Source organism: Prinia subflava, chromosome 8 (assembly GCF_021018805.1).
Source record: "Prinia subflava isolate CZ2003 ecotype Zambia chromosome 8, Cam_Psub_1.2, whole genome shotgun sequence".
Taxonomy (NCBI): domain Eukaryota; kingdom Metazoa; phylum Chordata; class Aves; order Passeriformes; family Cisticolidae; genus Prinia; species Prinia subflava.
Genome location: NC_086254.1, coordinates 13,483,222 through 13,505,275, shown reverse-complemented (window position 1 = coordinate 13,505,275; position 22,054 = coordinate 13,483,222). Strand labels below are relative to the sequence as shown.

Sequence of the window (22,054 nt, the reverse complement as noted above, 5' to 3'; positions counted from 1 at the left end):
CTTTGCATTTCTGTTTTTGTAGAAGTATTTACCTCTCACATTTCCTTCAACTCCACTTACTGAAAATGATCAGAGCTCTTAAAATTCCTGGATGGCATCATCACTGGGGTAGTGGTGAACAGAGGAGCCCAACCTTTCACACAGAATCCCAGAATATCCTGAGCTGGGAGGGACCCTCAGGGATCATCAGTCCAGCCCCTGTCCCTGCACAGACACCCCAACAATCCCACCCTGAGCATCCCTGAGAGCGTTGTCCAAACGCTCCTGGAGCTCTGGCAGCCTTGGGGCTGGGACCATTCCCTGGGGAGCCTGGGCAGTGCCCCAGCACCCTCGGGGGGAAGAACCTTTCCCTGAGCTCCAGCCCAAGCCCTGACACAGCTCCAGCCCTTCCTGGGCTCCTGTCCCTGCTCACCCCCTCAGCAGCAGCTCCTGAGCTCCCTGCAATCCTAAGTTAGTTCTTTGATCCAATGATGTGCTGGAAGATGGAACCTTTTCCACCTCTTCCCTCAACCACCCCTTGCCCCAATTAAATAATGAGAGGTGCTGCCTGAAACTCCTTAATTAGCAATTTGTTAATCAGCTTAAAAATGGAAAAGAACTTCTCCAGAAAACATGCAGCTAAAAAACAGGGCAAAAATGACTGTTTTGAAGATCTGTAGATTTGAAAACAAGTCTGCAACTTTTATTTGTCGTGTTTCTGAAGACCAAAATGTCAGAAACAACGAGCCTTCTCCTAAATTAACAGCTCCTTCCATTGTTTCCAGGGAGAACAGAGCCCACCTATTTCCCTTATTTATAAAAGCCACCTCTCTGCTGGTGCTGGGGAACAACTCTGCAGTCACGTGCGTGGAGAAACAATGAGGAGTGATGACCCCAGTGGGTGTGAAAGCAAGTTCTAGTCAGAGAAGCTGCCAGCTCCATATTCCATGAGGAACACAGAAGTATGAGGGACAGAGGGAAAAGAAAACATAGGAATGCAGACGGCAGTCACAGCACAAGACACAGAAACGAGGGAGATCTCAGGATTTGTGAAAGAAACCATTGGAGAGCTGCAGGAAAAAGGGAAGAGTGGGGAACAGTTGGGTGAAGAAAGGAAGGCCAAAGGGAAGTGTAGAACTAAAACACAGTTCACCCTCCCACGCATTAGAGGTTCCACTTTTAAGGAATCAGCCTGGAGAATTTCACAGGTTTTGGTCAGGAGTGTAAAGGATTTTGAACCTGACTTAAGCCAACACTTAGTGCAGATGGAGAATTTTCTGATTCCGATCTAAAACCTCAGAAAAGCCACCAGAAGTAAAACTACTTTCAAGCTTTTGAGGTGTTTTTGTTGCACTCAAGTCATAGTTTTCAGTGTTTGCCAAAAAAGCTGCTTTTATCAACAACGTTCACCCCCCAGCCCCTGCCTGCCATTTTTCTTCCCAGCCTTTTGGCTTGCCCTACCCACCCACCCAAAAAACAACTTGTGGGCAAAACATCCCCAGGTTCAGGAGGGCACTCTGTCCTCTGTGGCTCACTCCTATTATCTGGCTTATCCCTCCAACCCCTAAAGCGGGGTCAGAGCAATGTGGCAGGCCAAGAACCCAACCCAAAATGCTGATTATTCACCAAGTGACACTGCCAGGAGAGCAGTGTGGACAGAAGGGAACAGCAGACAGATGTTTGTGGGAGGGACGGGGACAGGAGGATGGGAAGCTGAAGAGAATGAGGCTGTTACACGTGGTCTGCTGTCAACACACCTGGGGTAGGGGCTTGGAGAGCACAGATTACAGCGATGTGGCTCAACATTTTTGGTTTAGTTTACCTCAGTTCCCTCTTAGGGATCATAAGCAAAACATTAGTTTTTATTTTATTATTTAAGCAGTAATCAAACCCAGAAACATCCATTATTCATGTTTAACAAAACAATTTAACTGAAACTGAGGTAATATGAACACAAGTGCCCAATTCCGTTTTCATAACCTACAGCATGTGACCTCTGTGGTAGACTTAAAGCAAGCAATAAATCCAAATTTTAACTTTCATATACCTGCTGGCAATGCATCTTAAGACTTAAAATATTTAGTGTTTTCTTTCTGGAAGAGCACTGAGCTAGAACAAGGATATCTTTAACACAGCTCTAAATACTTGTGCTGCACAAGCAAATGTTTGTCTTGGGCCTCTGCAGATTTCATACCTATAAAGTTAAATTTAATAAGCTTGCAAATTCAAAAGCAGATATTTTAATATATTGACAATCAACACAGTGTTCACCAATATTTATAGTATCAGTGTTTTATGTTTATTTACTTCCATATGTACATAAAATATTTTAAATTGCTTTAATATCCTCCATGCTAAAGAAGCTACAAGTGGTGCAATCTCTGCTCACAATCTCCAGGACCATCCACTGTCCTGGTATCACCTTTCTATGCAATTCCATTTCTGCCAAAAGCTTTCTTTTGAAGTCTGGCAGGAGCTTCCAACTCCCAGTTAAATTCTATTTATTAGACTAATAAAAAACACACACATAAAGCAGTCACATAATTTAGAGTCTTTCTGTCAGGCAGTTTCAGCTCTGGCACAGCTCAAAACAATTAGAAGACCAGAAATCAGATTCTACCTTGTTTTTGAAGTGCACTTCAATGGGCATAATGAAGCCAGCGTAGCCAGACTCCTCCACCTTGTAGGGGGGCTCCTTGCACACTGAAAGAGAACAAATAAATGTGAACTTGGAATTCAGCACTTTACGCGAGCCAAAAAGGAGCTGCAAGAGGAGAACCGGGCCTCTGGCGACTCAGGGCATAGTTAAAACACTGACCTTTGTGGAAAAACCCACACAGAATAAGATGGTGGCCACAGGCTTAGTTAAGAACATGAAATCTGTTCTTAGCTCCTCCCATGGAATGGAAACATAAAACACAGCAGGCCCGAGCCTCAGTGAGAGCCTTCCCCTCCTGTGCACAGAGATACAATTACATTTCTGGGCAGTCCCACAACAATGCAAACTGCCAGCTCCAAGTGCCTGGCAAGGAAAGACAAGACCCAAAAGGTGGAACAGCACAGAAAGGTAAACTTTGATGCCCCTATTTCTGAATCAAAACACAACAAGCAGGTGATATTTTTTTCCTTGAAACACTCCCCTGCACTCCTCAATGCCCATAGTTGGGTAACAGCCACGCTCCAGACTGCTGCTTCTCCCACAGGTGAACAAACCTGAAGGGCAGGTGAGCGCTGCTATTTATTTCACACACAAGGAAACATGAGGAGGAAGGTGAACCAGTTTGCTGCTAAGGTCAGGGCTGCTTACTTCAGAAACAGCAATTAGAAAAGTTAATTGCTTCTCAGAAATTAATCTGCATGTGCCTGCCTCAGTTCCCCCTGTCCCGCTATCTGTGTGGGTTCATGCTTCTGAATCCCTCCTGTTATCCATTGAGGATATCCCATTTGAAGGATTCCAGGATCATTTCTTTGGCCATGATGTAGCAGCACACTGCAGCTGCCAGGGGAAACGTGAGACCCACACAGATATTCTCCCTCTCAGGAACCGGATGCACTTGCATATAATTTATGCACTACAATATATGTAAATAAAGTCAATTAGGTAATTGGAGGAATTCAGTGCAAATCTTTTGAGTTTCTCTTAAGAATTCCAAGTAATTAATATGATTAGGGAACAGTACATCAAACCTAAAAGCACACAAATTATTTTCCTTTAATGTAGCTGCATTATCCCCACCCAGCTCTAAGCACTTCTACCATCATTAAGGTGCTGGAAAGCAGCACTCCAAATGCAACTGAGAAAAAAGGGCATCACTAAAAATAACAAAACCCTCTAGACTTGCTTTAACTTGAATTTCATATAAAAACCCTGTCATTTAGAGGGAAAAATCCCAAAGCACAGAACAGTGCCAATATGGCAGCAGGAATCTTAAGCCTATCTGCCAAGCAGCCTTTGTTCCTCTGCCACTCTCTTCTGACAAATTCCAAGGGCTCCCGGAGCAATCTGCCACAGCACGAGCCCACCTTCAGCACCAAGACCTGCTCCAAGAGGGCACCGTCTGAAGAAACCCTTCACACAAACTCAGGAATAGGAAAGGCATTTTCCACAGAACTCAGGTACAACCCAGACACGCCTTGCTCAAAGGCACGCTGGCATTAGGAGCAAGGAAGCATGGAAGACACAGGGACTGAGAAAAAAATACCCCTGTAAAGGCAGATGATACAGCAACTGACTGAGTAAAGGCCATGGTTTTATACTGCCACAGGGCAGGGAGAGATGGGATATTGGGATATTGGGAAGGAATTCCTGGCTGTGAGGGTGGGCAGGCCCTGGCACAGGGTGCCCAGAGCAGCTGTGGCTGCCCCTGGATCCCTGGCAGTGCCCAAGGCCAGGCTGGACAGGGCTTGGAGCAGCCTGGGACAGTGGAAGGTGTCCCTGCCATGGCAGGGGTGGAATGGGATGGGCTTTCAGGGCCCTTCCAGCTCAAACCATTCCAGGATTCTATCCCAACAGTTATTTGTAATAAATGAATTGCACCAGAAGACAAGAACTACAACCCACAGATTGCATTTTTATTCTATACATCAGCTTTCAGCTCAGTCCTGCACCTGCTTATCATCCATCAGTTTTAGCAGATCAGTTTGAAGGAGATAGCACAGCCCAGAGTCACACCCTTGTGAACACTGAGCATCTCTCAGTTCCTTTCCACCGTGGACTCCCAAAAATACCCAAAGTCACAGGTTGTCCTAAGGCATCCTGAGTGTCCTGCTCCCAAAGCAGTAATGCACAGTACACTAATTCTCACAGGCAGCTTGTGTTTCTTCAAGCACTAATGCTGCCAATTCAGTTACACAACCCTACACAGATGTAACTGCACTGCCCCTGAGAAGGGCAATTCCTCCACCTCAACCTCATGAGCTCCTGCTGCCCCATGCCAACAATAAGGTTCACTTTGCTACAGAATCAGAAAACAAAGTCAGAAAATAACCACAATGACTGCAGTGGGCTTGCAGGGGGAATGTACAGCAAAGACACCATCACCCCATGGCAGCATTGATTTCTGCTGGGTTAAGGCCATCTGAACTGGCACCTGAGACTGCAAATTGCAAGAATCTGCAAAACTCTCCACACCCAGTACACATCTGAGCCCAGTATTAGAGAATCTCTCGTGTGTTTCCAGCTTTTGCTGGCAAATTCTAACAAATCAAACCCATCTTTCCCACTGTGTAACATGAATTATCTTCTGCTGTCACTTGTGTCTTGAGAACCTGCACATACTAATGCTTAAATAAGAGGAGAAAGCAGCTCACCTCCTGCCCTTTCAGCAGAAGAAAGGTCCCATTCTCCCTGACCTTCCTCAAACACAGTGGGGAAAGGTTAAAGCTGGAGTGCACACAATGGACATTTTGCTCCTCTTTAAGGAGATATTTCACAGAAAAGTGACAGTTCCACACAACCTCGACTTGCAAAATGCTCTTTCATAGAGACACACCGCATCCGACCCCTCTGACCTCGCTTGGGTTTGGGGAAGCTCTCGTGCAGGCGGAAGACGACGCGCTCCACGAAGTGCTGGATGTCGCACTGCTCCGGGCCGCGCACGAACACCATCCAGTCGTGGGTGAAGCCCTCCGTGGTCGGCTTCTTGCGCAGCTGGGCCCGGTGCCCCAGCTCCAGCTTCACCTGCACCGTGCACTGCGAGGGGACAGAGGCAGGAGCGTGAGCACAGAGAGCACAGAACCCTGCTGGGAGGCGCTGAATCCGCCAGGGAACGCGACAGCCGCCGTGCGGGATCAGCCTCAGACTGCAAACCGCTGTTATCCACGGCAAAGCTGGCACAGAAATAGCTCCCAGCACCATTTCATACCTATTTTCTTCCTAATATTAACACTGCAGAGAAAGCAGCTCTACAAGAGGGATCGGTTTCTCTGCCTCACTTATCAGTTAAATTGTCAGCAAAGTCCTAATTGAGGAATCCTTATTTCTAGAAAGTGTCAGAGACAGAACTTGATGTTCACAGCTTACAGAATTCACAGCACTGACAGAAAACTCATCTTGAAACAGGAAAAATCAGATCATGAATTGGTGGTTTATGATATTCTCTAGAATATATCACTCACCAGAAGAAAATTATGTTTCCTGTATGGTTCTAAATATATTTTATTATCTCACTTTCAAAGACCAAGTTAACATATCTGCCTGTACAATGTCCAGCACTAAACTGACCTAATTCTGATTTGCACTCCTGAATTCTAATCTGATCACTGAGTAACAGGGAAGGTGTATTTCACGTCTGGCTCAAAGCACAAAAATCCCATTAAGTGCCTTAAAATCCAAATGAAACTAATGGTGAAAATCCACACAGTATTGCAGATTTCACAGCCACGAGAAAGGAAATGAATTAAACAGATGTAACAGAGAAAAGGCAAACGGGATTCTGACACAAGATAAATCAAGGAAGTCTTAGAGACACATTTGTAGACAGAAAATAACACTCAAGGTACCAAACTTTTGTGGACATTTGTTAGACAAACCAGAGCAGCAGCAGTGATTCCAAACTAAACCTACTAAAATCCAGCTTCAGCACCAAGAGGCTCATAGAAAAAGGGGCTGGCTTTAGTCACTACCCTATTCTTCACTTCAGGCTTGAAAATAAGTGTCTTACTCTTCCTAGCAAGTCCCAATTACCATTGGGAGAGGCAGCATTATTTGTCATTACCTATATTACATGTTGACCTGGAGCCAAACCAAGGGCACGTTAGACAATGAGCAGGGAAAGAGAAAGCTTCCTGAGCTCCATACAAACGTTTAGGCAAAGTATCATCCTTATTTTTCCCCTGACTAACTGCAGCAAGGAGTGTGATCACAATTAACGCTCAAAAAATATTTTGCATCTGCAACTGGGGATTTTTTTCCAGAGCATGGTGAACACTTGCTGAAAAAGCACAAGTGACTCCATCTCAGCCTTCCTGTCTTTGTAAAAAGCTCTCACAGGAGGTCTGCAGGGCACCAGGCATCAAAGCCTGACCTCCCAAATTGCAGTCCAGTTCCAATTTCAACCATAAGCCTTAACACACTCTTTCAGGCAGTTTAAATCCTTACAGCGAAATACCTTCAGCCACCCAACACATCAATCCTAAGGCTCGGGGACAAACTCATCTAATTAATTCCTTCACCATTATTGCTACGGCATTTCTTTGGGATACCTTCCTCTGCAAGTTCTCTTGGCAGGCCATTTTTTCCTGTTCTTAAGGCTTATCTACAGCAGCTCCACCTCGCTCCTGAGCTAAGAACCAAGGCCCAGGGCCGGCTGTTCTTTCATGTCGCATTAAGGGCTGAGAAGAAAGGCAAGGTGTGCTTCTCTCCGAGCACAGCAATCCCTCCAACGCTGCAAAAGCATTACGTGGAGCCAGCCTGCCGAAATCCTGAGCTCACATCGGAGTGTGCCCGCAGGCCTGCTTTATCTGGGATGCTTCCCACAGTGTTCACATCCCCTGAGCCAGGCTGTGCCGCAGCCTCACGTTATCGATTCCATAATTACCCTTTAAATCCTGCTACTGTTGCCAGTTACTACCCCTCTCCTGAGAAGTGCAAATGACTGTCAGGCTACAAAATCTGCCTTTCCGAGTTGAAACGGCTGAGAAATTGGAGCTGAGAACCAGATGGGGCTGTGTGGAAGAGAACGAAATTAAACATAAAAGAGAACTGTTTAACTGAGAGTGAAAGTTGTACTTGCTGCACTCCTCACACCCTGCTCCAATTAACAATCGCTGTGAATTAAGCCAGAAGTTGAAACACATTTGAAAATAAGATCTCCCAACATAACCAGCATCCAAAGTTGCTCCGCTGAAAATGGAGGGTTTTTTCCTTTTTTTCCAAGCGTGTCTCTCAACAAAGGGAAATCAGGATCCTATTCAAACAATTTGTAATAATACAAAGGAGCCTGCTTTCAACTTCTCAATAAACATTCTGAAGGCTGCTCTGGTTTTTGTTTGATGTGCTAATTGCCTGAAAGCCATCAGCAGCTCCCATTCCCGCTTCTGCGGGTGATTATCCGGGATAGCGGGGCTGGTTCCGAACCTCAGCCCGGGAGGTACCTGTTACCCGCTCCCCGCACACAAAAGGCTCCATCCACATCACCTCAGGTAAACTTCCCGCACGCATCCTGGAACCCCTCGGGCCGGCGGGGACTCTGCCGGTGGCATTAACCCTTCCCGGTGGCATTAACCCTTCCCGGCGCGGCTCGGGAGCGGGGGGTCGCCCCGCCGGCACCTCCCTCCCCGGCAATAATCCCAGGCAGGAATTTGCGGGAAACGCTGCTCACACCCCCCGCCGCGGGCGAGGCTGCAGCGGCCGCCCACGGAGGGGAGAGGGCTGGAAGCCCCCCGAAAGGGTGTGGGAAGGTGTCCTCCCTCCCTGGGATTAGGGAGGGGGTGTGACCCCTATATGCGGGGTGGGAAGGAGGAGTCCCCATCAAATGCCCCCCCAGATGGGACTGGGGACACGATATAACCCCCCAAAGGGTTGTGGGGAGGAGGTGTGTCCCCCAAATCGGGGGTGTGGAGGATGTGTGACCCCCCCCCAAATGGGGGGTGTGGAGGAGATGTGCCCACGTAAAAGGTGCGGGGAGGAGAAAGTGTACCCCCCAAATGGGATTTAGGAGATGTGTCCCCCAAAAGGAGAGTGGGGAGACGGCCTGCACCCTCCCCAAACAGAGGATGGGAAGGACGTGTGACCCCCCTCAAATTAGATTGAGGGGATTTGCCACCCCCAAAAAGGTGTGAGAAGGAAACGTGCCCCCTAAATGGGGGGTGTAGGGAGGAGGTGTGTCCCCACAAAGGGTATGAGGAGGACGTGTGCCGCCCAAAGGGGATTGGAGAGATGTGCCCCCGCAACACGGTGTGGGAAGGAGGAGCTGTGCCCCGCAAATAGGACTGCCGAGATGAGCCCCCCAAAAGGGGCTGGGGAGGAGGTGTGCCTCCTCAAAGGGAATGGGGGAGAAGGTGTGCCCCTTAAAGGATTGGGGAGGACATGTACCCCATAAATGAGGGGTATGGAGGAGGTGTAGTCCCCCCAAAGAAGGTGTGAGGAATAGATATGCCCCCCCAAAGGGGGAGCTATGCCCCCCAGCCCCCCTTCCCTAGGACGGGGGTGCCCCCCCCCATTCAGGGCCCCCTCCCCGGGGGTCCCTCCCCTACGTGCCCCCCTCTCTGAGGGGGGGGCGGCACCGCCCCACCCCTCCGGCAGCGCGGCGCGGCCGCTCCCCTCACCTGATTGTCCATGGCTGGGCACAGCAGCGCCGCGGGCCCCGCTCGCTCGCTCCCGCCGCCGCGGCGGTTTCGCTGCCCGGTCGGCGGGGCGGGGGGGAGAGAATCTCTTCCCCCGCTCTGTCCACGAGCGAAGCCGCTCTGTCCGTTCCCCCCCACCCCCCTCCCCACCGCCTCGGCCGCCGCCTGCTCGGTCGCGGCCCCTCACGGCCCCGCCGCCCGCCTCATTGTGTGTCACTCACAGGCAGCGCCAGCCCCGCGCCCGCCCCGCGGAACCGGAAACCGCCTCAGCGCCACAGCGGCCCCCGCGCGCCGCCAATGCCCGCGCGCCGCACGCCGCGGGCCCGGCCCCGCCCCCTCTCCCTGATGGACAGGCGTACCCACCAATGAGCGGTGGGCGGGCTGCAGAGTAGGCGGGGCGTTGGGCGGGGCCAGCGCTGTGGGTCAGGCGGGGGGCGGGAGCGGGGTCCGGCCGCCCCCCCAGGCCCGTGTGGGGCGATGCGGTCGCTGATCCGCTCCCGGTGCTGTTCCGGTGCTGTCCCGGTTCTGTCCCCCTCGATGTTCCTCTTAGTGCACAACCAACACCAGCATCAGGCGTGTGGGCCTCGCCGTGCGCTCCCGGCCGCGCCATCCCGCCCCTTCTCCTCCCATCCCGCCCTCGGTCCACGTTTCCCCGACGGTGTGTTAATTCCGACACAAATGAGGTGGGAGCAAGGGGAAACGAGGGAAGCCGCAGGTCCCGATGCGGCGGGCTCGGCAGCCCGGGATGGCCGGGCAGGGCTCGCCTTGTTCTCCTTCCTGCGCCTTTTTTTCTCTCCGTCTGTCCCTCACATTCCCCGGTCTCATTTTCCCCCTCGTTGTCTTTCATTTTCCCTCAGTGCTCCCTTTTTCCTCCTGCCTATCTCTCATTTCCCCTCAGTTTCTCTCATTTGCTCTTGTTCTCCCCCGTTTTCCCATACCCCTTTATTCTCCCTTGTTCTCTCTCATTTTTCCTTTGCTCTCTTTTCATTTGCCCACACTCTAATTTTCTTTCCATTATCTTTCCTTTTCCTCTCAGTCTCCCTCATTTCTCCCATCAGTCTCCCATATTTTCTCTCAGTTTCCATTTTTCCCTTGCTTACCCTCCTTTTTCTTTCTGGTTTTTTTTTCCTTTCCCTCTTTCACTCTTTTTGCCTTGGTCTCCCTCATTTTCTTTCAGTTTCTCTCATTCCCCCTTCATTTTCTCTCCTTTACCCCCCAGTCTCCCTCATTTCTCCCTCAGTTTTTATTTTCCCTACAGTATCCTATATTTTCTCTTTTTCTCCCTCAATCTCATTTTCTTTCCGCTTCTCTCCTTTCCCCCACTCTCTCTCATTTTTTCCTCAGTTTTTCTCATTTCCCCCCTCGTTTTCTTTCCTTTTCCCCCTCAATCTTCCACATTTCCTCTTACGTTTCAATTTCCCCCTTGTCTCATGCATTTTCCCCCAAGTCTCCCTCATTTCCCTCCATTTATCTCCTATTCCCTTTGGTTTTCCTCGTTTTTTCCCCTCAGTCTCCCTCATTTTATGTTTTTCTTTCTCCCCTCAGTCTCCCAGATTTTCCCCCTCAGTCTCACACATTTCCTCTTAGTTTCCATTTTCCTCTCAGTCACCCTTATTTCCCTCAGTTCCCTTCATTTTCCCCCTCAACTTCCATTTTCCTCTCACTCTCTCTCATTTCCCCTCACTTTCTCTGCTTTTTCTCCTCGATCTCCCTCATTTCCCCTCACTTTCTCTGCTTTTTCTCCTCCATCTCCCTCATTTCCCCTCACTTTCTCTGCTTTTTCTCCTCCATCTCCCTCATTTCCCCTCACTTTCTCTGCTTTTTCTCCTCGATCTCCCTCATTTTCCTCTCACTCTCCCTCATTTCCCCTCACTTTCTCTGCTTTTTCCCCTCAATCTCCCTCATTTTCCCCTCATTCTTCCCCTCAGTCTCCCCCATTTCCTCTCGGTTTGCATTTCCCCCTCACTTCCCTCATTTCTCCCCTTTGTCCCTCATTCCCCCGCAGTTCCCTTCCCCTTCCCGCCTTCCTTCCCCCTCTCCCCCTTCTTCCTCCTTCCCGGGGAGAGATTCACCCTTTTTTAAAAAGTTTTAAACTTACACCTCTCAATTTTGCCAGCCCTAAAGCACCACGGGACTGATCTTTACAAGTTCTATCGGTGACTATTTCCGAGCAAACTCGCTCAGGGTTTTTCTCCGTGCCACTTTCTCGTTTGAGATGGTTTGTTGATCTCTGCGAGGCGGCAGAAAAGCCCCGTGTTAGCCAATAACTCTGTGTGTCGCTGACTGATCGCCACAGGCGAGGATTAATCGGTTCCCAAATCGTTCTAAAGAGCCACTTTACCTCATCAACCTGATAGAGGATATTAGCCAAGCAAAATGCTTAATCGCTTCAGTTAACAACAACAACAACAAAAAAGAGCCTGATTTGGGTTCCTTTAAGTGCTCCGGGTTTAATTTTCCGTGTTTCTGTCTGATGCAGTCCCAAGAGACATCTCCTTGGACAGTCCCTTTTCTTCTCCATTGAGAAAGGGCCTCTTTCTCTGGGAGTTCTCATTGATATCTTTAATTGTGAACATTATTCCCATGCACGTGACTCTCGGGTCTAAATCTTTTTATTTTCTACCTCCCCGTCTTGGCTATTCACTCACAGCCTCATCACAGTCCTCGGTGGTTACGTGCCCCCAGGGCTGAGTATTTCCTGGGAATGTCTTCATCTTTCCCAAGTTTGCTCTTGCTCTGCTGAATTTCCACCTAGTGCAAGAAATGTTGTTCAGACACACCAGACCCTGAGCTTTTTCTTGAAAAATTGCTGGTTAATTCCTCTGAAATGTCATTAGAATTTGCTTTTTGTTTTAATTTCCCTCAATGGCCATTTTTCCCTTCCTTTATTTCTGCCCAGCCTGGTGTTAGTGGCTGTTTTTGTGCTCTCCCAGTGCAGGACACAGCTGCCATCCCACTTCTGGTTTGGACACAAGTCACTCCTCCAGCTTTCAGGAGCAGGATCTGACCAAGAACTTGGACATTTCCAAGATGGGAAACCCAGAACCAGGTGTCTCAGCTTTCACATGCACTCTGGCCGCCCAACAATTGGGCATTAAACCTCATTTTTACTGAACAATTTGGGGTAAGCACCACCTGCTACTCCAAGCACTCTCTGCTGGAACAAGCAGTTTGGAGCTGGACTTTGCTGATCCCTGTGAATCCCTTCCAACTCAGGATATTCGATGAAGTGGTGTGAACAGATTAATTTAAAATGTGCTGGGGTGGCTCTTAACATTCAACTGCAAAAACACTCAAGGAGAGAAATTCCTAGAACCAGCCTTTGCTCTGCTAGCAGTTCCCAGCCTGAACCATTTCCAGCACAACCACTGGTCAACCTACCCCGATTTTCTTTTTGAGCTCCCCTCAAAAAGAAGAAAAAAAAAATCACAGCCAAGGGTAGAAAATTTGCCAGGCTCTTTGGGAGCGTGTTGGGAGTTTCGGGTGCTGGGGATGCCAGAGCCAGCAGCCTTCCAGGCTTCTCCAAACTCCTAATTTTGCAGGGAGATCTCAAGCTAACGAGCTGTCAGCCGAGTGCCTTCGCACCCGAGGCAGCCGTGGGCTGAGCTCCTGGTTCTTTATACCTATTCCAGCAACTTCTGGGCTTTGCAATGAGCGTCTGCAAATCCAATTAGCGTCTTTCTTTGTGGCACTGGATGCTGGCAGAGATCCGCTGTGCTGCTGCCATCTACAGTAGGGCCAATGCCAATGGATAAGAAACAGCCCTTATTTGCATATTCAAATATGCAAATGAGGCACGGCAGCTCTCCTTCATTTTTGTTTGGGTGGTTTTTTTATTATTTTTTTGTTTTTCTTTCCAGAGTCTTGCCTCAAAGATCCTTGTCTCAGACTGAAAGGTGTGTGTTTAATCTGGCTTGGCCCATGGTAGGGGATCATGCCAAGGGCTGGTTCTCTCCCGTGAGAGCTGGGGATGATGGAAAATAAAGTGGAAAAAAGACTTTGCACTGCACTTATCCCTGCCTTGGCCAGGGATGGGAAAGATTTCGGGTGTGTTTTCCCAGGTTCCAGCCCTGGGAAAGGACAACACGTTCTTTCTCTCTCCTGCCTGTGCACACCACGGATGCTGGACAGGCCGCACGTGGCTGTTCCTGGGAAGTGTGAGCAGAGGAGGAACAGCCGGGGTGTTGAGATCAGAGGAGTCCTGGTGCCCCAGTGGGGAAAGTCCTGACAGGGCAGCCCATGCTCAGGTGTCCCCTCAGTCACCAGAGTGGCAGAGCCGTGGCAGAGCCCACCCCAGCTCCTGGGATGATCTGAGGAGCAGAGAAAACTGCCCTCGAGGCACCTCTTCCCTCCCCTGGCTCCTTTTCTCTGCAAGAACACACCACTGACCCACTCAAACACACACACAGCCCCCCAGCCTCCCCAGCAGCCCCTCCAGACCATCCTCATGCAGCCCAAGAGGCCTGAATTGCTCATTTGTCAGCAAAAGTTCTTTCCTGTAGGTTTAACATCCCTCACTGCGAGGTGGGCTGTGCATCAACTGTGTACTGACTGTGAGTCTCTGTCGTGGTTTTGTATGTCTGTGCTTGTGGCTTGCCCTTCCTGTCTCTGGAGAAACAAGTTTGTTTCACTGTTTTTCATCATTCATTATTATTTTCTCATTACTAATTTAGTTGCTTCCTTCCCTGCTTCCACTCTTGCACTGAAGACCACGACTTCTGTGGTCAGTCTGGGCTCTGAGTGGCTTGGACACCAGCCAGGGAACAAGCAAGGCTGATTCCAGCACGGAAAGAATCAGGCAGTGCAGGAAAATTATCTTGTAATAGCTCTAAAGGATCTAAAGATTAGGACACAAACCTCACATTTGAGCAGGGTTTCTCTGAGAAAATTCACTCTTCCACTTCGTGCCTGTGTACAACATGCTTGAGTGGAAAGACCCTCAAATTCTGGATGTCAGTGACCTCACTGCCTTCTCTTACAGCTGCAAAATTATTACAGTGGTCTTCATCCATTTCTGCAAGCACATCCCATGAGCCAAGTGCTCTGTGGTACTCCCAAGGTGAGCAAATCTGCAGCTGAAATTCAGAACTGTTGATATTCAAGTAAGAAGGGGCAGAGATTTTTCTCCTGGTGTGAACCAAGGCTTTGCCAGCCACAGCATCACATCCTTGTGTGCAGCCTCTGAAAACGTCCTGAGCCTGAAGCTGAGGGAGGATTTGGTTTCTCTGGGGGCACCTGGGTGCTGCTGTGGTCTGTGTCACCTCAGGGTGACAGGGAGAAGCTGTGAGTGAGGGCTGCAGCCACGCCGGCTCCTGGTTTGTTAATCAACACCGAGATCCCTGCAGGGAATCCTGTGCTTGTTTCAGTCAGCTGTGAACCCCAGCAGTGTTTATTCTTCTAAAAAATCATTTTCTTTTGCCTGTTGTCTGCCTTCCCCTTCTGCAGTTCACACTCCACACTGCAGCGTTCACAGAACATATTTAACACTGGTGTAGTGTAGCAAGAGCCCAGATTGTTAATAACCAAAAACTCTGATTGCCAAAAAGATACTCCTAGCAACTACTAGCTGCATCTGGGAAAAATTACAGACAGCTTGGAAATTCTTTAGTTCCTTATTAATGAAGGACTTTGTAAAAAAACCCAACCCACACTGTAATACAGTTTAGCTTAACTACATTCTTTTGTGCCCGAGGAAAATCTAAATTATAGCATGCTATAGCTACTGAAAAACGCAGAAGGATTTAAATGTACAATAACCCTCTGAACCAGAAGGAAGAGGGAAATTTTTCTTAGTAAGCGGGAACACAATGAGAATTTATTTTATTCTTTCTGGGTATTTAGTGCTGGTGAAAAGAGCCAGATGAATAGTCCCAAACACATCACGTCCCTTGCAGATGCAACATGGGCAGCACAGGCGTCCTCGAACTGCCCCGCCAACGTGACCCAGTTCTGAATGAGCAGCACCAGCTTGCTGGGGGAGAAAGGAGCCTGTCACTATTCAGCCCCTGACCCCTCTGCTCCAGGCTGTTAATGAAGGGGCCTCATTAACACCAAAGGTGAGCTTGGCGTTATAATGGGTGACACCCATCAATCCTCTGCGCTGGCTATTGAGGTGAGGGCACCTTCCCCTTGTGCTCTGCACACAGGGGTCAGCTGTGGCCAAGTGATGTGACAGCCTGGTGCTGCCAGAGCTGGCCAGACCTGCCACAGGGAGAATTCCACCGGCTGGGATTGTCCCAGGCTGGCACAAACTGCTGGCACAAAGAGGAGGAGATGGGCCCAGGCACCTCATGTGGCCGCTGGAGCAAACACAATCGTGGGACAAGAGGAGGGAGGGAGATTCACTGCTGAAATTCGTGTCTGCTGCTGCCAAAGTCTTTGAAAGGTGCCCAGCTGCATGCTGAGAGAGAGGCCACCTTGTGACTGAGGGCTGTCACCCTCGGCAGGGCACCTTTAGGCCACTGAAAAATATCAGATGAGGGGAAAAATAGCTTGAAAAATAGATCATGATGGAAGGAGATCAGTAAGGAAGTTTGATCAGCACCAAAGAGCCTGTTCTGAGTTGTGTTCCGGATTGAGGAGCCCAAAAAGCGATTAGGGATTGTTATCCCACACATTGCCTGGGGCAGCTGTGGCTGCCCCATCCCTGGAAGTGTCCAAATCCAGGTTGGACAGGGCTTGGAGCACTCTGGGATAGTGGAAGGTGTCCTTGCCCATGGCAGAGGTGGGACTAGATAGGCTTTACAGTCTCTCTTGACCCAAACCATCCCATGATTCTACAAACACACCGAGACAGAACCTCTCCCAAGGCCCTCCCAGTGTCTGGAGTTTCCTAGGGCTCTCAGGTGGCAGTCCAGTGGCTGCATACTCATGCTTTCCCTGTTCTGAGGATCTTGAGCCCTTCTCATGCTGTGGGGAGCCTTTTCCTCTCCAGGCTGATATTTCTGCTATTTCCAACCCCACTAAATCAGCCTGGTGCTTTTGAGAGCCACTGGCATTTTCCAGGGGCAGTGGATCCCCAGCCTGGTGGTGTGTGATGCTCTCTGCACTCAGAGCACATTGTGAGACACAGCCAGAGCTCCTGGAGCTGTTTTTCAGAGCCTGGAGCATTCCAAGGCTCAGCCTGGAGAAAAGGAGGCTCAAGGGAGGGACCTCCTGGTTCTCCACAACTCCCTGACAGAAAGGTGCAGCCGTGCAGGGATTGGGTTCTGCTCCCAGGGAGCAAGGGACAGGACAAGACCAGCCTCAAGTTGGTCCACAGGAGGTTTAGGTTGGATATTGGGAAAAATTCCTCACAGGAAGGGTTGTAAAGCATTGGAATGGGCTGCCCAGGGCAGTGATAGAATCGCCACTGCTGGAAGTGTTCAAAAAAACCTCGTGGATTTGACATGGGATGTGGTTTAAGTGGTGGTGTTGCTGGGTTGCTGGTTGGACTCAATGACCTGAACCATTGTGGTTGATTCTGTGATTGTATGAAATTATTAAGAATTTCAGGATTTTTTGGTGGATTGTGGGTTGGCTGCTTTCATGAGAGATCCACTGAACTGTTTTTCTGGAATGATGTAAAAAGAGCTTTCACCTGTCTGTACAGCAGCTGCAGGAGGGGTTGCCACATATGCAAATGTATGCAAATGACCCCTGCTCTACCTGGCTCAGGTACTACCAGCTCAGATAGTGCCCCACGCTGCAGTGGGGGCAATGCCAGCGTGCTGTGACTCAGGGCACTTGGCTGGCCCTGCCATGCTGAAATTCAGCCCACTGAAACTTCATCTTTATCAGTGCCATCGTTACCTGTGAGACAGGAGTGCCCCTGATTGCAGCAAAGCCATTTTTTAGCACATCTCGAACACCCTGGAGCTGGATTTTGTTGCATAAAAGCACAGCCAGTGCAGTTTCAAGGGAGTCAGGCTGGAATCAAAAGTGACAAACACATGTGACAAACACTGTTTTGACCAACACAGGGAGGATTCAGAGCTGTCACTGTGCAGGCAGAGCTGTAACAAATTCTTTCCCTTTGTTACTCAGCCATCAAATAAGCCAGGTAATACCCTCCCATGAATGAATCCACTGCAATTATAAAGTTATAAACCATCAATATTTGAGCTGGATGAAGGATAAAATCAATTTGGACCCATTTCATGCAGTTTTGGAATTGCACTCTGCAAACATTGCAGGTGCAGACCGCTCGGTTTGGGTGCCTGGGCATTTTTATAGGCCAGGAGATTTATTTTAAATACGTGTGAAATGTGTCACGAAACATCTGACATATGTGGGAAACATATTCCTGCACCGTCTGGGCAGTGTGTGAGGTCGCTGGGGAACAGCTTGAAAACAGCAATCATTTGCATATGGATATAGAGTTATTTATTTGGTGACACCATCCCAAGGGAAGAGGGGCATGGCCCAGGTCTCTGGAGGTCACAGGCAATGTCAGGGGTGTTGAACTTGTGAGGAGTAAAATTGTGAGGGCAAATACAAATGGGTGAAGTGTTTGTGCCTGGAAATTTTTATTTGATCCTTGCAAAAAAAGTTTTGTGGAGGATAAGAGGCAGAAGGAGGAAAATGATGTTATTTTTGACCCTTTGCTCTATGATATTTTAATCACTAAGAATCATAGAATCACAGGATGTCCCAAATTGGAAGAGACCCACAAGGATCATGAGTCCAACCCCTGGCCCTGCACACTCACCCCAACAACCCCACCCTGTGCATCCCTGAGAGCATTTGGCGTGGAAAGGACCTTAAAAATCATCCAATTCCAAATCTTAATTGGAATTAATCTATAGCTGTGTCTGCCTGTAAGGATGCTAAATGCTATTTAATGGGTAAATTGTGAAGCCTGATAGGATGATTCATGATGAGCAGCACATGCAACTTGTTGCCATTTTTGCTCTGTTTCACAGATTTGGGCTTGATTTCACTTGTCAGTGCTCTGGTGGATGTTAATACTTGGCAATATTAGGATAGCAAACAGCAAAATCTCACATATATTAATTCCTGCGTTTTCACATGACAGATCTTCATTGATTAATTTTTAAATTGGCCCCAGAAAGCACTTAGTGAGATATAGCAATTTGCACTTTATTGGCATTACATGGCACTATTGCTTGCTACAGCTCAGCAAAATATATTCTTAAGTGTAAGTGCCATTGATATCAATGGAATTATTCATATTCTTAAAATTAAACATATGTTTAAGCATTTCAGGGAGCTGAGACAGCTGGTCTCTTGTTGAAGACCTATCTAAATAAATGCAGCATCTACAGCAGATTGTAAAATTTATAACTCCATGCACAACTTAATGTTGAATATTTCAGCATTTCAGGTAAATCTTCACCTTTTATGAAATATTTGTGCCAAAGAAGCAAAGTGTGCCATTTCAGTACAATCCAGTTTCATATTTGAACACATCTGTGAGGAACCTCTGCAGAGCTGAGCTCATGAATAGGTACAGAAGTGACTTCATGTTCACAGAAAGTGAACAAAAACAAAAAAAAAAGTGGAGTTTGACCCTAATTGAAACCACCTTTCGAGCTGTAATGGGAAGGCACAGTAAAATTAATCCTTCCATTTTAGGTATTTTGATAGCAGCCATTAGTGGAGAGTTGAAGTTATTCAAACCACTTTGCCAGACAGAAGGGAGCTGCTTGTTTTTCTTCTGCCAGCAGCAGCGAGAATGTCTTCCCAAGTGGAACCAAACCACAGGGGTTTGTAGAAACAGCTGAAGAGATTGTTTGATCTTGTGATTAAAACCTCATTTTTTGGTCAGCTGGTTTATTTGCCCAGGTAATGGCAGTGCTTCTCCTTCCCCACATATCTGTAATCCCTGGTCAAACCCAGCCCTGGCTGTGGGTGCAGCTCAGAGAGAAGGACACAGGAGGGACCTGGACACCCTGCAAAAACAGGGACAGAGTATATGGAATATAGTGACAATATTCCCTGCCAGCTAGTCAGGACCTCATTACCTCCACCTTTCCAGAACAGCCATCAATATCCATGAAATGCTGGCATTTATGGTTAATTTTGTCTTCTAAGAAAAGTGGCCAGCAAAGATGTAGAGAAAACAATGAGAAAAAAAAAAAAGGAAAAAAAAAAAAAAAAAGAAAAAAAGAAGAAAAGAAAAAACTTTTTCCTAGCAGTTGTGAAGTGGGTGGGACAACACTGCCAGACCCAAGGTTGGAAATCCTGTGTCAAACCTCAAAAGTTACACTGAGAGTTGAAAGGACAAGACTTTTTTAAAAGTAATAATTCTTGGAGCTTATCTCTTTCCTTCCTGGGTTTCTCAGCCCTTTGTGTACATGGTCTCAAACTTTTGACTGCAGACATGGGAGGTTTAAACTAAACATAAAACCTAAGCTGAATCAATGTTAGTTTCACATGACTCCAGCAGAAGGTTCTTTAAATCAATTTGAATCTTTGATTCTTTAAATCAGTCCTGAAGATTGCCAGACTGGCACTAAATTCCCAGGACTGTGTGACATCCATTCCCTGTTTCAAAACTGCCCTGTCCTTTCTCTCCGAGGCACTTTAACAAATAGAGATCTTTTCCAAAAGGCATAAGCGACACTCCAGTGAAGCAATTTCTTTTCCTGGCATTGTTAAGAGCAGGGACTGAGTTATTATTAATTACTTTTGCATTATTTATGCAGGTCGGTGAATGTGCAATATCTTTTACAGATAAATCACTCTGCCTTGAAAACTTTCCAGTCTGCCAGCCAAATCCTGGGAATATGAAACAGCAGGAGGCAACTGGTGCAGCAGAACAGGTAAATGTTAATCCTTGATGCTGCAGGACTGGTGCCTTATCAACGTTTTTCTTTCATTTGTTTTGCAATTGCACCAAATCGACTCAACTGATGCTGTTGTTTCCCAACCTCTTTAATCTGGCATCAGCTGACAGCAGCAGCCTCCATCCTCTTCCTCATTCCCTCTCCTTCTCTTGCCTCTCTTCTTTGTGGTTTGTGGAGAATCAAAGCAGGGGAATGATGTGGCAAAACGGAGAGGTTTGTTTTTGGCCAGTCCCAGATGGGGACCCTGAGCTCGGGGGTTTGCAGGTCCCCCTGCCCTCCCTGCCTGTGCTGGGCGGGTGTCACACCCGTCACACCCACACCCCGGGGCACAGGGAACCCTCACAGCTCCCCAGGCTGTCGAGGAGCCGCCACTGCTGCCTCTCACCCCCTTGAGGAGTTCCCCATTCACTCTTCTGGCCGTCCCTTCATTCCTCTGACAGTTTTTGGGGTGTTTGTCAGCTCTGTCCCACAGATAGCAGCCGTGGCTCCCCGGCAGGAGGGACAGAGCATCCCCAGCAGCTCGGGGACATTTTGGAGGTGCCAGTCCAGCCTCTGTGCAGCCCTGGGGATGCCCAGACCACCGTCACAGGCTGGTTTTGGGGCTGCATTGCTTTCTCAGGCTGCAGCCCTCTCAGAGCAGGAGGCCCAGCCTCGGGCGCTGCCGCCCTTTTAAAGCTGCTTTGTGGGTTTCTTTTCTTTTCTCTCTTTTTTTTTCTTTTTCTTTTTTTTTTTTCCCCAGGTTCCCAGGGCTGGGGATTCAGCTTCTGGCCTCATCCAGAAATCCCCGAGGGTTTCAGATCCCCACGAGGCCTCTCAATGTCTTGATCTGCTTGAATAGGCATTTTTAACGCGGCCCCGGCTGTCATCGGGGCCTGTTACAGTCACTCAACTGCAGCAACATTGTTCTCCCGGCGGCAGCGCCGGGGACACCTCCCTTATTTCCATACTGCACGGGGGAATTTGGCCACCGGGCCGAGCATCCCACCGGGGCTCGGTGGCCGGAGGTGGCCAATTAGCCCCGCTCGCCCCCGGCCCGGCCCTTCATCCCCCCGGCCGCTCTCAGCATCTCCAGCCCGCGGGGCTGCTGGCGCCTGTCCATCTCGGCGGGTCCTGCCGGAGGTGAAGGTGACCCCCTTTTCCTGTGCCAGGGGCTCCCTGGCAACGCCGCCTTTTCTTTGGAAGCGGCCTCCTCCACCCCCTGACGGGGCTCGGGGCTGTGAAAGCCCCGCTGCACTTTTGAACTTGCTGCCGGCGCGTTCAGTGGCTGCGCGGGGCAGCGGCGGCGGCGGGGCCGGGCCCAGCGGGGACCCGGTGCAATTGCCCAGAAGTTATTAATAGGCTGGGGAAGAATGTGATGGGCCGGGGAAAGGGTGAGGAGGGGGGAGAGCGGCACGGAGGGTCAGCGAAAGGGAGACGGGGTGATGAGGGGAGAGGTGGGAGTGGTGGCACGCAGGGGAGACAAAGAGGCAAAGAGACGAGATGGGCACCAGGACAGGCAGACAGGGGCAAGCACGGGCTGGAGATGCCGGTTCCCAGTGCCCTGCACCTTGTGCAGGTGTCTGAGGGGTGGCCGTGCTGGAGGAGAGGTGTCTGACCCCAATGCTGGAGGATGGAGAGAACAGAGGGACCAGGCCTGGCAATCCAGTCCGTGGCAAAGCATCCCTCTCCAGGATGAAATATTTCTCGGGGTTCATGAGCCAAATTTGCCATCTAGTGGCCCTGGGGACCATTGCAGAGGGAGGTAGGAGGCAGCTGCAGCCATGGGAGAAGGCACTGCCCATCACCTCAGAGATAAAATCCAGAGTGCTCCTGCTGTCACTTTACTCCCAGGGGCCCAAAAATGGTCCTTGGAGTGACATTGCCTTGGTGTGGCTGCGTTGCAGGGAGCCAGCCTCAGCTACCTGCCAGCCTTGGTGCTCTGCAGTGACAGTCCCTGCAGCCTGGGCCAGGACCCAGACCCAACACAAGGCTCAGCTGTGAGCAGCAAGGTTTAGGGAACA

The 22,054-nt window shown here is 49.2% G+C and overlaps 1 protein-coding gene across 2 annotated transcripts in view; it reads right to left on the bottom strand.

Moving 5' to 3' along the window:
* MLLT1 (MLLT1 super elongation complex subunit) overlaps nucleotides 1–9,450 on the bottom strand; it is a 31,960-nt gene extending 22,510 nt beyond the window's left edge. Inside the window, exons 1-3 of one of the 2 annotated variants that reach the window (XM_063403312.1) lie at nucleotides 9,247–9,450; nucleotides 5,491–5,671; nucleotides 2,600–2,682 (exon numbers count right to left, since the gene is read on the bottom strand). In XM_063403312.1, the coding sequence (XP_063259382.1) occupies nucleotides 2,600–2,682; nucleotides 5,491–5,671; nucleotides 9,247–9,258 (276 nt within the window). In that variant the 5' untranslated portion in view covers nucleotides 9,259–9,450. The remainder of the gene's footprint in view (nucleotides 1–2,599; nucleotides 2,683–5,490; nucleotides 5,672–9,246) is intronic. The other variant, XM_063403313.1, reaches the window with a different exon arrangement.
* Between the last annotated feature and the right edge of the window lie 12,604 nt (nucleotides 9,451–22,054).